This window comes from Prunus dulcis, chromosome 2 (assembly GCF_902201215.1).
Source record: "Prunus dulcis chromosome 2, ALMONDv2, whole genome shotgun sequence".
In the NCBI taxonomy this organism is placed as follows: Eukaryota; Viridiplantae; Streptophyta; class Magnoliopsida; order Rosales; family Rosaceae; genus Prunus; species Prunus dulcis.
Window position 1 is genome coordinate 15,365,031 of NC_047651.1, and position 17,241 is coordinate 15,382,271.

Consider the following 17,241-nt stretch of genomic DNA (forward strand, 5'->3'; position numbering starts at 1 on the left):
AGTAGTCAATCTCCCCTAAACTTTTTTTCACAAAAAAAAAGTCCTTAACATCAAATCATAGCACAACAAACACAAAAATTACAAGAAGAAACGCATTAACCCGCATAACAAAGCCAAGTTCAGTTGATTGCGTCAAAGGGCTCATGTTATATTCTTTGGGCAATTAGACAGTATATTTAGAACACTCATTTTATCTCTCAATAATTTGATTCATTTCAATTCTGACATATTCCAAATCCAAGAGGTTAACTTCATAATTGATGCTCAAACAAAATATGGACATTCAATAGAAACAATTCATATACACAATAAAATAAGAGTGGTGATTTTCCTATTCCAAATTTATCCATTTATACTCTATTTTATAACTAAAAAAGGAGTGTAAGTGGATAAAATTAAAGTGGGGAAATCATTACCCTAAAATAATTATCTTTTACATTACATGTGATTTTAGCTTTTAATTTTTATAGAAAAAATTCAAGCTATTGTAGAGGGTTTATGTTGTAATTTTCCTCTCCTTAGCAGAAAACAAATCTTGTTCTCAATAAATTCTTTGGTTTACCTTCTTTGGTCAAAATAAAATTATTGGTTACCTTTTTTTTTGGACGAAATTTTTTGATTACCTAAGAACCAAAAATTGGGGAATATTTATGAATAAGGCCAAAAACATGAAGCAACAAAAGATGGAAACAAACAAAGCAACACCTATCAATCAACTCCTCTCGACACCTCCGCCCACCATATCGGTGGCACATACAACACACTGCAAGAGCAGAACAGAAATCAACATGCTCTTCCTCTTGCTAAATAAAACTGACCAGTAAGTAGTGAGCCTCAATTCATCATGGCAACGACGTCGTATTTCCAACTCCATCGGTGCAGTCCAATCCCCCTCTCTCTTTCCTCTCGTTGCTCTTGTCCCTGCCGCCCCTCGCCCTCCAAAACCCTAGTTCTCACTCGTCACCGCGCAAAATTGGGTCATCTGGATCTCTTGTTCGACGGAAATAGACGTGCGCTGGGGCTTGGCCAAAATGGAGCTTTGGCTAGCCGCCGGCTAATCGCAGTCGCGGCTCGAGCCGAGCCGGAACGGCTTAGCGAGGACAATGCCCACCAGGTACTAGAGAAAGAAAGGGACGATTTTGATTATTTTTTGTTTCTGAATTTTGGTTTGGCTGTGATTGGGAATGGCATTATGGTGAAAAATTATGGTGGGAGTGATGTGGTGGAAGGTGGCGGTGAATTTGAATGTCAGTTGTGGTTTTGGCGCTGAAAAGGAACTTGCTTTAATGGCTTGGTGTGTTGATAGTGATATAAAAGCTTGGAAAATGGATATTTTTTTTACTCATTATTGGTAATGTTTGTGAGATAATTGGGCATAATTTGACCGTTTAATGGTATTAACTTATAATTTCAAAGGGTCTTGAAATTGTTTCACGGGTAATGTTACAAATGTGAAGTTTTTTAAGGGGCAGTCTGCTTGATTGAATTTTTCTTCGAAATTTATGTTCTTTTTTGAGAGGTTGCATGTTTTTATTGAAGCAATGTACTGAAATGGGTATGTTGTAGGAAGTCCACAAAGGCCATAAATTGTCAATGAATGAGGATGCGGTCTCAGAGCATCAACAGAAAGCCAGTCAGTTAAAGAAAAGAATTTTTTTTGGACTCGGAATTGGGTTATCCGTAGGCATTGTCGTGTTGGCTGGAGGATGGGTTTTCACAGCAGCTGTGGCAGCTGCTGTCTTTGTTGGCGCACGCGAGTATTTTGAATTGGTTAGGAGTCATGGAATTACTGCAGGGATGACACCTCCACCTCGATATGTGTCACGAGTTTGCTCTGTTATTTGTGCTCTCATGCCCCTAGTTACCTTGTAAGATTGGTAACGTGTCTCAAATATTTTGTAGGACTGCAGCCCGGAATTTTTTGATAATATGCTTACTGTTATTTCCATTTGAAAACATGCAAATTCAGTTGGAAGCTGGAAATAAAAGTGTATTTTATCCAGATTCCTTATAATTTTCATTTGTTATAGAAATCATGTTCCTGTACTCAGTGTCAAGAAAATTGGACCAAAGAGTAAAATTCCAATACGTAAGATAGTGAATCAGGTTAGGACCAATTTTAGGTGTCTGTACCTTCCATTTTAAGGGATGTCATTCATGTGTATTACATTGAAATCCTAGCATTGTCACTTCATTTAATCTGGATATGGTTGTGGAAAGTATTCATTATGCTCATGTAAGGCAAAAAGCCTTAACCTTGTTTCTGATTTCTTCCAACTAAAGAGCTGTAGAAAATCTATATCTCCTTTTCATGGTTGAGCTGTTCATTTCTTGTTCAATTTAACTTCTTATGCTACTTAAACTTACATTTTACAGATATGTTTGGGATGGGTATAGGAATTTTGAGAATTGAACCTGCATTAAGTATTTATTCACTGCCTCATTTGAGTGTCTATGCTGATGCTTTTTCATTCATCTTGTTTTCAAATATGTTTCATTGGGAAGAAAAAAAAAACAGTTTTGTCTTAATAATGTACCATTTAATCCTAGAATTTTGGTTTCTTTTGGTGGGAAATGTATGCAAACGATTTTTTCTCTCTTTCTTTTATCAAATTTTGTATAGGCATGAAGTTCGTTTTTGGATATGTGGTCAATAATGATCTCTGATTAGAACTTCTGATGTGTGGCAGGTATCGTGGTCAAATTGATGTTTCCGTTACATCTGCTGCCTTTTTTGTTGCTATGGCATTGCTTTTACAGAGAGGAAATCCTCGCTTTGCACAGCTTAGTAGCACAATGTTTGGGCTATTTTACTGTGGATATCTTCCTTGTTTCTGGGTTAAGCTTCGATGTGGCCTAGCAGCACCAGCCCTAAACACTAGTAAGAAGTTGGGTTTACATATTTATACTGGAAATTGAAGAATAGGGGGATTTTTCAAAATGGGCACTGACTTTGGTGTTCTATGTCAACCTTTGGTTCCTAATTATTTTGTTCTTTGGCAGGTTTTGGATCAGCATGGCCCATCCTTCTTGGTGGACAAGCTCACTGGACTGTTGGTCTTGTGGCAACCTTGATTTCTTTCAGTAGCATAATTGCTGCTGACACTTATGCTTTTCTGGGTGGCAAGGTATCTAGCCTCTTGAAATTGCCCCGCAGTACATTTACTCTCTCCTTTCTTTTTCTTTTTTTTTTCTTTTCTTTTTCTTCAGAATATACCTTCTCTTGTTATGAACTTTTTGTAGAGCTTCAGTTACTGCATCTGGAATTTTTTTTTGAAACTTTGTCCTATAGGTATCATAGTCCCAATTCTTATGAACCTGCCATGTAACTAAGGCTTCAGGGTTGTTTTGTGAGCACTCCCAACAGATGGCTCCTAATTGGACAGTCACCATTGCAGTTATTATAGATATGCTGGCGCAGTTTGCAATCCAAGTTCTTTTTTTTTTTCTTTTGATTGGTGTGCAAAATCCAAGTTAAACCATGAAAGTTCCTAAAAATTGAACCTTCAAAATTCCTGGGTTATTTATGTGCTACTGCTGGTACTTATCCTGCAAATTTTCACGTTTGAGAACTTTTACTTTCCATTTTCACACAGTTTAGGGAGGGTTTAATATGCTCTTTCCTCTTATAAATCAATTTTTAGATTGTTAATGTGTGCCTCAGTGTGTCTGAAACTTTTTGGAAATAATTTTTTTTTCTTTTTCCTATCCAGCTATACTGAGGAGATTGCAGTAACTAATATATATATATATTTTTGCAATGAATGTGAAGTTGGTTAGTTAGCAGTTATTCAATCTTGTTTACTTTTTTGTGTTGTCTAGGTTTATAAATTTCAAGAGGTCAGGACTTTTATGTCTCCTTACAAGGAACCTGTGAAACTAGTGTTCATGTTTTTTAGCTCCATCTTCTTTATAAGTACGATTGATGTGGAAGACTTCCTTATTTTATAATATTATTTGGTCACATGCCTGTAATAAATTCTTGATATAGCTCTGTACTCCAAATGCAGGCATTTGGTAGGACACCCCTTACTACTGTTAGCCCAAAGAAGACATGGGAAGGAACTATTGTAGGGTTGGGCGGTTGTATAGCCACTTCTGTTGTATTATCAAGGATATTTTGCTGGCCCAAATCTTTATTAAGGTATTCCATCTTCCTCCAGTGCAATCTTTAGAGTTGCTGGAAAAACTTGATTTGAATTATGTGTGGTACCTATAATAGGATTTTTTTGATTATTTATTATGTCTTCAGTGCAAGGAGCACCAATAGATGGTGTTTGATTTTCCGTTTGGATTAACTTCTGAATCAAAGTATCAAGTAATTGTTCCTAGGACTTGCTTGTGTGGTGCAGTATGAAAATTTTTCTTTATCAATTTATCCAAGTGCTGAGCAGTCCTTTTTGCTTTAAGACGAACATGCATACTGCATTAACAGTTTTTGATATCATTACAGTTTTAAAAAAATGTTTCATGTGCATTTATTTTGTATTTTTTTGGATGGTTTCCAGCGCGATGGCTTTTGGGTTTCTGAATTTTTTTGGCTCCGTATTTGGTGATCTTACGGAATCGATGATCAAACGTGATGCGGGTGTAAAGGACTCTGGGTCTCTAATACCAGGACATGGTAATACCTTCAACTCATGGTTGTATCTTGTGCCAAAGCTTACACTTTTGAAAAGTTTTGGAGAATGTGCATTATCTGTTTGTTTGATGCAAATTATTTCAAGAATGTTTGTCTTATTATACGTTCACTTGAAAGTTTCTTATTGGGAATACACACACACACACACACATGAGGTAGTGTTGCAATGAGGATTGAGAACTTAATTTGACGATTTGCATCCGAATTATTAGATCATATATGAACCCATGAGATGCAAAGCAGGTCAAAGTGGGTGAAATGTATTTCAATCATTCATATATGATCTAAAGAGTGATGTTGAAGTCTGCAAGTTAAGAAATCAACTCAGGTCCTCAGTAGATTGCTTCTGTATAGTGTGCATGCGTGTGTAATTATTTTCCAATAAGGCCTTAAACGACGACCTGTTTCGCATTTGTTAAACTGAAACCATATATGGGTGACCGAGATTTATTGAGATGAATTTCACTCTGTGTGTATCTCAGCCCACCATAATGATGTGATGGTTGAGAAACATGTCCCTCTTTAAGATCTTAAAGAAGGTCCTTATTAGAGAATAAATTTCTCTCTCCACTTATGTGTGTGTGTGACAATAAACTGTTATTGCCGAATGGATGATAATAAGAATGCTCAACAACTGTCCTTCGTTGCTTGAGTAATAATGCTCCCTTTCAGACCATGATTCCACTCTTATAATCTTTGTTCTTTTATTTTATATTAACGCATATTGCATTATATCATTTACCTAACATGAAATTCTTCAAGAGTTCTCTTAACTTTCTTTTGGTGATCAACTGACATTTGATGCAGGAGGAATACTAGATAGAGTGGACAGTTACATGTTCACGGGTGCACTTGCATACTCCTTTGTCAAAACCTTCTTGCCACTTTATGGAGTTTGATAGACATATTTGATCATTGCGAAGTGATATTAGAAAGGAAATCATGGTCATTACCAAGTCAAAATGAGGCAAAGCTGTTTTGGTTAGCATGAGCTGCAAGCATGTTGGAGGGACGAATTCTCTCGTTTACTCAATCTGAGAGAGAGAGAGAGAGAGAGAGAGAGAGAGAGAGAGAGAGAGAGAGAGATTTCTCCGAGTCCTAATTTAATCTGATCTAGAAAGATGTTCCTCAGTACTTGTAAGGGGCAGATTTCTCCGAGTCCTAATTTAATCTGATCTAGAAAGATGTTCCTCAGTACTTGTAAGGGGCTTGAGATAATATTTCCTGACTTCTCCAGGTTCTGATACCAAATCCACGTTCAAAGGAATACTTGTTTTACAATGTTTGTTGAATTGCATGACATCAGTTGTAGTTCAATATTGCTTCCAAAATCCAGCGGTGGCATGGTCATCTCTGATTTCTACGGTAGAGCTGCTTTGAGCCATTGACGCTAGTTTTCTCCTCACCTCACCCTTTATCTGGGAGTCTTATTTTTTATTTTTGTATATTTATGTTGGATGAGTCTCATTTTCTTCTTATTTGTTTTACTGTTGTAGTGAATAATAACAACTATTTAATTGTCAATAAAGGTTGCATCATTCTTTGGGGAAACCCATTTGTTCTGTTGTTTGTGTTCACTCTTCAAGTTTCTTTGTTTCTTTATTTACCAAAAAGAAATGTTGAAATACTTGAGCTTGCCCGTTGGTTGTGGAAGTTTTGAATTATACCTCTTCAATTTTTTTTTCTTCTTTTATCCGTCAATTTCTGTCTTTAGCTCTGAATGCCAACTTACTGCCAGTATATGTAGCTTTGAAAAAATATTTATAAGAAACAAAAAAAACTCACTGCCAGTTGAAGGTAATATTCACCTGCTTAACTTATCAAAACTCTACTGAAGCAGTGTTTAAGGGTTTGAAACTGTCAAGTTTTGCTACAAAGAAAGTAGCAAGTGTTTGTTGGTTTGAAATCCTTGAATTTTGGCTAAATCATTTTGGTTTTGAGGAAAAACATCATATTTTGGGTGTTGACAAAAAAAAGGTCTTGCTATTGAGTGCTCATAGTTCAAATTATAATCATTTGATTGTCTCTCGATCTTAACTCAAAGACTATTTTGCCTACCAAGTTTTTGGGTGGTAACGGTAAATGTTATTTGTTGACATCGGTTGTCAATTCAAACCATCTCCATTGATACTTTAAAAAATATATATATATTTTAAAAAATGCAATCCTTAATCATTGAAAACTTTGGTGGTTACGATGGGTGTTAATTGGATTCGCTCAGGTTATAGTGTGCTCCTAAGTGGTTTTGAATTCAAACCCTCACGATACCCGTGCAATAAATTGGCTTACCTAGTTGTTAACCCATAAAATCTTTAGTCAATTGAAAAATGAAAATGATAATCTTTGCTCATCAAATATGTCAACATTTGTCCTAACAGAAAACTAAAGGCTTACTTGGACAAGGCCCCCCTTTCCCCTCAAAATCCCACCATCACACTCAATATAATTAGTTTAATGTCAATTGACTTATAATTGTTTAGTTGGTCAGCTCTTTTTAATTTATTTGTTGGTGCAGCATGAACTATAACAGAAAAAGAAAAGAAAGTCAATATCTTATCATGCATGTAAACCGAAAGAATCCTAATAATTGAAGAAAGTTGTCACCAATTATTTATCAGGCAGGCCAATTTGACAATCACCACTCAAGATATATGAGTGACCCAACAGATGTTTGTTGGGCTTTTATGTTGGGTGTTGGTATAAAAATAACCTATTTGAGACCAATGTAATTCCCAATAAATTTAAGAATTTATTTTGATGTCTATAACGAAGAAGAGGATTCGAACTTTGAATTTCTTATAACATTAATTTGAAGCTGTCTATACATTTTGAAGATAAAGAAAAATAAAAAAAATTTGTTCAAATAACATGAAAGTGTTATTCTTCAGTTCATGGATTTGAATGTGTCTGAAAAGATACACTGAAAAAGATTATTGGTTACATGAAAATTAGTACATTCTTTCATCCATGGCAGAAGCAAACTTACATATATAATGTGTCTATTATGAGGTCATTTAGAACATTAAACCAAACGAAACCACAGTTGATGTGATATATAATATAATATAAAGCATGAAACAGACATGAGAAGTGATTAATGTTGGGTTGACCCAGCTCGATGAGATTTCCATACAGATAGAAAGATGGAGATAGAAGAAGGGATAAAAAAGAAAACAGGCCCTGAATTGGAGGTTGCAGTCAACTCATCCATGCAAACTTTTTGTGGAGCCAGAACACCACCAAATATGAGAGAGAGAGAGAGAGAGAGAGAGACTTGAGCAATAAGATGAGAGAGTGTTTGTGTTTTGTTTTTGAGGGCCTACCATGAATGGCTTTTGACAATCATATGAGTGCTTACTTTTTGGGGCTTTGGCATAAAAGAAAATGTGTGGGATGCAAAGAATGCGTTGTATCTAAGCTGACTAAATAAGAAAACAAGAAAGAGATAAATTAAAGTAGAAAGATAGAGAAAATTAAAAACAATGAGGAAAAGAGATGGAGAGTTGGAGGAGATATGCATGGTGGGCAAGCATCTATAAAAGTTAAGAAAAAGAGAGAGAAGCTAATAAGATTGTCTGATTACAAAACCCCTAACTTTTCCAAGACACACACACACACACCCCCCCTCTCCATGTATCTCCAACCCCACTCCATCTTCCACCTCATACCAACTTTTGCTTTTCTTTTTATTACTTTTCTTAGCCATTTGCATTGGATGCCCACATGGTTTTGCTATTGGCTTCTTGTTGCTTCTGTTTTATTGTTCTTACGTATATATAAAAATAAAAAAATCTTTATATATTTTGTAAAAAAATCTTTATATATTTTGTAAAAAAATCTTAGTTTTAAGGAGCCGAACTTTGCTCAGTAACTAAAATATCTTTTAGAAAAATGTGGTTTACAGCATAATTACTGTAAAGCTAAGAAACCCGAACACTAGATGACCTGCAATTATAATTCTTTTTTTCTTTCTCATATACAACCTATTTAATTGCATGGCAAAGATCATTCTAGCCAAATTAATTAATGGCTCTCAGTTCATTTCTTTGCTACTAAGGAAAGGAAGTATCAATTTGAGGAGGAGATTCGATTGAGAGCCGTGCATGAAATAATTGATACATAAAGCAGAGGGGGATATGCATGCAGAAATAAATAAAGAGAAGATGATTTTGAAAATGTCACACCGTGACATGATTTAGAAAAATATGGGAAGTTTTGGAATATGATTCTTGAAAATGATCCCTTGTAAATTATTGAACAAATAGTACCACAAATAGAAATTTCAATCCCATTTGAAGAGGAATTGTAGCTGATTGAGATATATAATTCCTGCTATGCTAGTGGGGTCTCGTTGTTTTTCTATGTGATTTTTGTAATAACCTCTACAAGATTTGATGGTGGATTTTTCGTTGATTGAAAATGCATGATCAATTAGGCTTTATGTAGTGTCCTACCCAATTTATAGAACTTTGAAGAGGACAAAAGCTGCCAAATGTCTTTGAAGGGGGTGGGGGGAAGCTTTAGCATATCTTTGTTCTTTCAAAATAACTGAAATCTCCCCTCACTCCTAGGAGGAGGCTTCTCCAAGACAAAAGTGCTTACCACAAATTCCTTAATAAAAAGTTGTTTATCATTATACTTTCCAAGGAAGGTTGATTTTCTCTCTTATAGAAAACTTGAAAAAAGTGAGCTGCTTTTACGGCCCTCCATATCTAGAAGATGCTTAGATAGGTCTCTCTATCCTTCTATCTTTGCCTCCCTGGCCTCCTCATGGAATCTGCTTTCAGCTTCTGAATTGATAAGGGCAAACAATGGAGAGCAGGTCCATCCAAAATGTTCTTTCCCTTTCTTCACCCCCAATTGGGCCACCTAGAGACCATAAGAAAGGACCATACTTGCTAGTTGTAAAGATTTTGATATCTTCCTCAAGGGCAAAAATGCAAAATGACCTTCAACTAAAGCTTAGCAAAAAGATGAACAAATTTTTCATTGGTGTTGTTCATGGGTTTTAATTGGAGTTCTCTGCATATGCTCCTTGAAAACTACTCTTAGGGCTAACCTTTGATGTGTGGGGTTGCACCTAATTTGTGGAGGGCAATGCTTCCACCCCTTCTAAATAATTGACACATTAGTTAAGCCTGAAATGGACTATGCATTGCCTTTTGAAATAGCCTATTTCATGGATAAGAAATTCCCTTTTTTGTTCCTCAACCAAAATTTATGATTACTTTAGGGCCTGTTTGATAACCATTTCAATTTTAGTTTTTAGTTTTTAGTTTTTTTTGTGCTAGAGTACAGAGGAAAAAGAGGGAGAATGGAAGTGAGAATGAGAGTGAAGATAGGATTGAGATGGAGGATGGGAGGGGAGGATGGGAGGAAGGAGTAAAAAAAAGTGAAAACAAAAACAAAAAACTGTAATCTTTTTGAAATTGTTTTCACTTTCAAGTTGTTGTTTTCACTTTTGTTACTCCTCTCTCCCATCCTCCCCTCTTATCCTCTCCTTCCAATCTCATCCTTACTCCCATTCTCACTCTCATTTTTCTATACTCTAACACAAAAAATGAAAATGAAAAACTAAAATTGAAATGGTTATCAAACAGGCCTAAGTTAATCATAGTTCTTAAAGCATTTGTAAAACCTATCATTCATTGCACTAAAGGGACATGGCAATGGCTTTGTTCCCCAACTATAGCCTTTGCCTCTCAAATTTTCTGGACAATCCAAAAGTTGATCAATACCTAGCATTTTTTGTCAGTTCTTATGCTGGCTCTAGTTGAGGGGTGAAGCTGACATCAATTGGACAAAAATCTTTTTCTTGGATCACAAGGACGTTAAAGCTCCAACAGCTCCTTTAGAACTTTCCCATGTTAAGAAATTGGAATCTCTAAGATGATGTCAAGGAAACACTAACAATTTGGAAGTTAATTTTTTGAGTGAGGAAATAGAAAGTTTTCTACCCCACCTGCTTGAATTTGGAAATCGAATTTTTCTTCAAACAAAAGTAAGAAACAAAGTGAAAGTCGTCATCATGAAGAAGAGAGATCGAGGGAATCCAACTGTCAGAGCCATGGCCTTGTTCTTGGTCTCAAGGACATTGCAAGCACTCAAATTCTAACTAAAAGATGGACAACATATCTAGATCGAATCCATGAGCAATGAAATCCACTGAAACGTACTTTGAAGTTTGAAGCTAGCATGCCAATGCATGATGCATCCACCGACAGGCTATTCTAATCTCAACTCATTTTCCTACCCTCCCTCACTACTTGGACTATAAAGGGTACATTACAACATTTTGAAAGTTCAACGGAAAGTCAAGAGTGGGGCTACTACCATACCATCCATCTAATTACAGTTTGACCCTTTCTAAAATTGCTTAGAAATGACATTTGAACTTTTTATTTTTTATTTTCTAAATAAACCTCGAAGTTGCCATGACTCTCCCACTTGTCAAGGAGGTCATTGCTCTCATGGCTGCGCCCCCTAGCCCTAGGAGGCTGTAAGGGACGTTGGTTCACTATACATGCTGGTACTGCCCCTCATAGGGGTGGCGTGCCACCCATGACAAGTTGACAACCACCGTCTTCTATTAGTGAAAAATAATTAGGGCTATATATGGGTGTTTTGTTGTGAATGTTGAATTTAAAGGAGTGGGTGTTTACCGCTATATTTTTTTATTAAACAAAACAAAAGTTGGTTGGTGATCTATGTAAATTAGTAAGGGTTTGTTTGGAAGTGTCTTTGGAAGTGTTTTTTGATAACTAAAAACGCTTTTGACAATGTTTGACTTAAAATAATACACTTTATGGAGAAGCATCTAGTATGTGTTTCTTTAGAAAGCAATCCCAAGTGCTTTTTTAAGAAGCACTTGGATTTCTTTTAAAATTTTCAACATTTTTATAATAAAAACGATTTTATTAGAAGCGCTTAAGAGCATTTGTGTTTTCCAAAGAAGCAGTCTCAAACGAGCCCTAAGCCTCGATAATATCACACTCTAATTTTATTATATCATTCTTTTTTACAAGCAACTAGTTTTAACTCTTAAATTTATCACTTTTTTCACCATTATCCAATCAATTAATTGTTAAATTTCGTCAAAAAAATGGTGAAAAATATCATTAGGCCAATAACTAATGTCATTATTTATTCACTTGAAACAAAGTAAAACTAATGTATATAAATGATATTCTACTTTAATCTAATATAAATTATAAGGAGGTAGATTCGAACTCAAATGAAAAGTGAAGAGCACATCTGTTCTAGCCAACTTGACTAAGCCTATGTCTGCATAAAACCAATATACTTAATCCTCTTGGTTATGTTATGATAGAAATATGAAAAAGGAGAATATAAGATTACTTGCCCAACTATTAAACTCTTTATTGTCCTTGGAGCCAACCAGTGTTGGCTTTCTTCATATTTAAACAAAGTAATAATGGTACAGAAACATCTTTTCTTCTTCCTGCAACAACATGGCCTCATCTTCTAACCTTAGTATATATTAAACAAAAGTAGTTTAATGAAGTGTTTCCAAGGTGCTAAAAAGAAAGTGTCTAAACTAATCATGTGGGGGTCCAATAAAACACTACCCATGTGATTTCAATAGGGGAGGCACAAAAAATTAGTAAACAACAAAACATTTTAGTGTATAATAATACAAGGGGCTGACATAAATACATGCATTAAGATACACAATGTCTAGCAATAACATATGTAGATGTATATGAGAGAAGGTGTGATGAATTTAATTATCTAATACACCTACCATGATTGATTGACATTCAAACACAAAATGTCATATGTATTTGATGAAGTCTCACAAATGCATGTATGTAATAGAGCCAATTTAGGGCACGATTGAACATCCCATCCTTTGAGAGCCTTAAAGAAATGGAAGAGTATTTTAAATATATATAAATAAATAAAAAGGTTTAGCCAAATGAATATGTAATTTATGGAGTACCTACCAAACTTTGGCACTAATAATTTATGGTCAATAAAAAAAAAAAAATCATTACAATAAATTGATTGTTCTAAAAGTGTCGTTTCAAAGTTTGATTGATTACGAAATATATGATTTATTTATTTAAATCATAAATTATTTTTTTTTGTTGTTGTAGATTTTATCATCTAATTTGATATATACAACCGGTCTGGTTTCCAATCTTGGACTACATAACTAACTCAACTGGCATAAACATTTGCCAATTATTCTTAACAGCCAATCAAAGTTTAATGCATATACGGCCAACGAGGTCTAGATCGGTTGAAAATGACTTTGATTTGCAGCTAAAAAATTTCGAGTTCGAACTCTTATGACATTTTAGTTGTGTGTGTGAGAGAAAGCCCCTTTTCTTTAGTTTAGATTGTTGCTTGTCCTAAAAAAAAGTTTAATGCATACGAAAAAACTTATATATTTGTATTTTTAATGAGTTCTTTCTACATATATGTCAAACTGCGACTGGCAGAAAGTATGGATGGGTCCATCGAGTATTGGAAAGACAATAATTGACAAACTAAAGACGGAAATATAGCCAAAAATAGTTTCGATTGTCCCAGCCACTAGAAAATGCCAATAATCACATCTGATAGAGACCAAAACAAAGTCGGCATTGAACAAGTACTTCTGATAACATTTGATTGAACCAAACTGTTGTACCAAGAAACTTTGTTTTTTCAAAACCACCGAAAGATATGTGAAGAGAAATACAGATAATAAACATGGCAAGAGAACACATCTTTCTGACAAGTACTGGTTTAGGGGGCAAAGATTTCAGCTAGAACCTCATGAGAGAGAGAGAGAGAGAGAGAGAGAGAGAGAGAGAGAGAGAGAGATAAATTCCAATATTCTGGGATTTTCACATACAAATGAAGTATTGGTACACAATTTCACAATCATTGGGGTTTGGTGAAGAATCCTTTGAATTGTTGAATACCAGGTCATAAAATTTCCAAGCAATTGGTAAAAACTTCAAATGAGCTTGAAAACTTGGGGCATCAAATTTGAAGTTTATATAATTTTCTCAAATATCTTGAGTTCTACTTTTCTTTGTTGTGTAGTGTACAACAAAAACTCACCAACTTAATTATGAAAAAACACCACAATAGATATACCCAAATCCATAGTAAGAAACTGAAAATATGAAAAAACTGTACAAAGCCATTGAGTTACTTTCGAATGTTCGGTTTCTTCATTGGAAACAAAAGGGCTACTACAGAACAATAGACAATTAGCATAGTTGCAGCATCATGGAAGAAAACTGAAAAGGTTCCGAAACTAAAGCAGTAAGTTATGAAGCACCTCGGAGACGAGAATTAATTGGTAGAACCAAGTTCAAAATGCTGGTTCTTCAGCACCTCCAAACCGAGACTGTGATGAGATCCTTGCGCTGCCAGCAGAGAACAAGCGAAGACTGTCTCTTCTCGATGTGGAAACCCCCAACTGGAGTCCGCTGCACTAAGCACTCGGCTTGAGACTCCGTGAAATTACTGAATGTCAATGGGGAGAACCCAGATGACGAAAACAGAGTCCTCCATGGAGGTGTTCTTTTAGGCGAAAGGTGGCGGCCGGTTACAATCTTTTCAATGCCTGGTTGGAGCAAGTACCTCTCAATCTTCTGCAGGGCATCTGGGTTTACATTTACAGCATCTAGTGATTCAAGCAGGCCGGAGTAAGAGTGAAGGGATTGGATGATTTGGTGGGCAAATGGAACATCGGTCCGGTCACTGCCTCTGTCCAAAGAGACCACAATTTTTGGAGAAAGCTGCTTAACAAAGCGCAGGGCCATAGTAAGTGATAAAGGGTTATTTGAAAAGGAACCAATTGGGAGATTAACAGCAACTGCCACACCCTCAGAGACATGAAGGGGCAATCCCCAAGAACCAGAGTTCAACGCCTCGAGGCTTACAAGTTCGAGTTCGAATGACAAGTTAAGTTCACTAGCAAAGTGTTTGAGGTTTTCTCGAGTGAAACCAATCTCAAATTCATCATGCGTGGAGGAGGATATAAATGCAGTGATCTTAAAAGAAGGTGCCCCACAATTTCTCAAGGCAACTTCTTGCATAAAAGAAGCCCATTGCCCACCATAGCCAATATCAAAATCAATAACATGGACACGGTTGAAGCCTTCCACAGCTTCAAGGATGGCTTGGTTACAAGTAAAGTTGGCAAATTGGAGAACAGGTGAGATTTCAGAGAATGATTTATAAGCACCAATCTTGAAAATCAGGCTAAATGGTGACAAAGCATTAGAAGAGTTACTAGAGGTGTTGATGTGAAGGAGCAATTGTAAGGCCTCCTTGAAATAAAAAGCAGCCCTTTGAAAAGGCTTACCAATGGGAGAGAGCTGGTGATTGAGCCGCGCCAATATCCCTTGCGCGAGTGCCGGATTTCCTGTTTCGATCAGCTCTGCTGCATTGAAAAGCTGGTCAATTGCTGCTTGCTGAAGCTGCTGCTGGTTCTGGTTCTGGTTCATCATTTCTTTAGTTCCCTCTGCTGGGCTCAACATATTCTCCTTCACCAACATTGTTGGCCTCTGTTGTTGGAGATGCTGTGGAAGAAATTGAAGCTGCTGCTGCTGTGCCCGAACCAATAGCTCTTGTCCAGGATTCGAAAACGGTGCTCTTTGGACCGGGTAATTGGGTCCAAAGCCACCAGAATTAAGCCTTTTGGGTGGTGGTGGTGAAAGAAGGTGGTGCTCTTGCAATTGGGCATATGTCAAAGGCATAAACATAGCTGGATTTTGAGTGAATTGAGCTTGGTTTTGGTTCATCACCATCTGGGGATTGAAAATTTGAGGCTTCTCATCCATACCCATGTGTTGTTGCTGCTGCTGAAACATGCCAGGAGAAAGTGAAGCAGGGAAAGGGTTGTTCATTGAAGCAGAGAACATGGGGCTTGGTGAAGATGATGACCCAAGCCTCACATTGGTGCTCTGAACATTTGGGCTACTATTACTGAAAGCAAAATCAGAACCAGATGTTGCATGTAGAGAAGGATCAACATTAATGTTGCTCACCAAATTCCCAGTATTGGGTTCAAAGCCATCATAGCCTCCTTGATCCACCACATCATGAAACCCTGCACTGAATTCCAAATCTTGCTGATCAGAACCGCTTCCACTCTGCAACAGCTTGTTCAATCCAAGAGAAGGGTCTTCAATATCACTCATAATCAACCTCAGAATGGACTGCTCTTGACCCGGAGACTCAGGCAAGACACTCTCCCAGTCCTCCATTCCAAGCGCCGGCCCACATTTTGATTCTTCTATTGGTGTTTGAGATATGTTTTCGTACACCGCCGCTGCAGTAGTGCCCAAGCAGGTGGTTGTGTCTGTAGAGCCGCTGCCGCCACCACCACCGCCGCTGGCTCCGCCGCCGCCGCCGCCGCCGAGAGAAGAAGACAGTGTTGAAGAGGATGTGGGAGGGCTTGGGCTTCTTCTGGTGTCGAGAACAGAGGTGGGCTCAGTGCTGCCCACATAGCAATTCTCTTTGTTGCTGTTTTGGTTCCACTTTTGCTGCCGCTGCTGCTGATTGTGGTGGTGGTGGAGATGTTGATTTTGCGGTGGCTGTGAATCTGAAGTTGAAGAAGAGAAATCTAACACCCCCTTCCCTTGAAACTGCTCAAAGGGTAGGGGCATGGCCTTCATCTAACAAAATAAACACTGAAAAAAATACACACAAACCCAAGAACCCAGCAACCTCCAGTTTTTTCAAGACCAACAAAAACCCACCTCCCAAAAGACTCCAAGAGAACAAAATACAAATGGGTTCTCAAATTTACAAAAACCCAAGAGCTCAATGCTTAAATTTACAGAAGCAAAAGCTCTGGTTTTTTAGGCCTAAATCAAATTCTGACTCAAACAAAGGCTGCCCAAGTGCATGCACAGCTGAAATGAAATCTCAGAACACAGAGACACCTAGCTCTTAGGCTCTTAGCTGCTGCTGCTGTTGCTCTGGTAGCCTGATGCCTGTCTTTGTTGCAAACAAAACAAGCTCTTGTGTTTGATGGAAAACCTCAAGGCTCAAGACCCATTTTTGGAACCATCTTCTTCTTCATTTCTTGTGTGTGGTTTGGGCCCTTTGGTGGGTTTTTTTGATTTCTCCTCTGCCGGTGCCTTGAGGGGAGTAGTACTTCGTCTTCCTTCTGTTTTCTGCTATGTGGATGCGTGCAACATATAAAAGTGGTAAAGTGCTTCTCTCTCTCTCTCGTTTTCATACTTTTTTATTATTTTGTATTTTGCATTTTTCATTTTCATTTTTTATTACAATTTTTTATGTGGCTTTTGTCTGTAGATGTAGTTATCTCCCTGCTAGGGTTACTGTCACGCACTTCAAACCCACTCTCATGCATCACACGTAAATGCCAATCGCAAACTTCCTAGACAATTAAATTATATGTTTTTGTTTTGCCACAATTAAAATATATGTTCAACCACACCAAAAATGAAAAAAAGAAATATATTTATATATTAAAAAATGTATTTTCCAACTGAATTAAGCAATTTAATTTCCACAATGCCCAAAAAAAAAAATCACAAAGAAATAAAATTTATTTAATAAATATTAGAAGAGAAAAATCCCATTTCCCATGCACTCTT

The 17,241-nt window shown here is 36.8% G+C and overlaps 2 protein-coding genes across 4 annotated transcripts; one reads left to right on the plus strand and one right to left on the minus strand.

The window, feature by feature from the left end:
* Positions 1–671: 671 nt before the first annotated feature.
* On the plus strand, positions 672–6,193 carry LOC117619914 (phosphatidate cytidylyltransferase 4, chloroplastic-like). The gene is made up of 7 exons (XM_034349979.1): positions 672–1,114; positions 1,567–1,868; positions 2,691–2,881; positions 3,004–3,128; positions 4,011–4,144; positions 4,509–4,624; positions 5,450–6,193. The coding sequence occupies exons 1-7, from the start codon at positions 845–847 to the stop codon at positions 5,539–5,541; spliced, it is 1,230 nt and encodes a 409-aa protein (XP_034205870.1). The 5' UTR covers positions 672–844; the 3' UTR covers positions 5,542–6,193.
* Positions 6,194–13,749: 7,556 nt separating this feature from the next.
* LOC117619099 (scarecrow-like protein 6) lies at positions 13,750–16,832 on the minus strand. 3 transcript variants are annotated; one of them, XM_034348931.1, is made up of 2 exons: positions 15,661–16,819; positions 13,750–15,471 (listed from the first exon to the last, which is right to left on the minus strand). In XM_034348931.1, the coding sequence occupies exons 1-2, from the start codon at positions 16,288–16,290 to the stop codon at positions 13,993–13,995; spliced, it is 2,109 nt and encodes a 702-aa protein (XP_034204822.1). In that variant the 5' UTR covers positions 16,291–16,819; the 3' UTR covers positions 13,750–13,992. The 3 variants fall into 3 exon arrangements, with proteins under 3 accessions (XP_034204822.1, XP_034204821.1, XP_034204820.1); XM_034348930.1 differs by having other exon boundaries at positions 13,750–15,474; XM_034348929.1 differs by having other exon boundaries at positions 13,750–16,832.
* Positions 16,833–17,241: the final 409 nt, after the last annotated feature.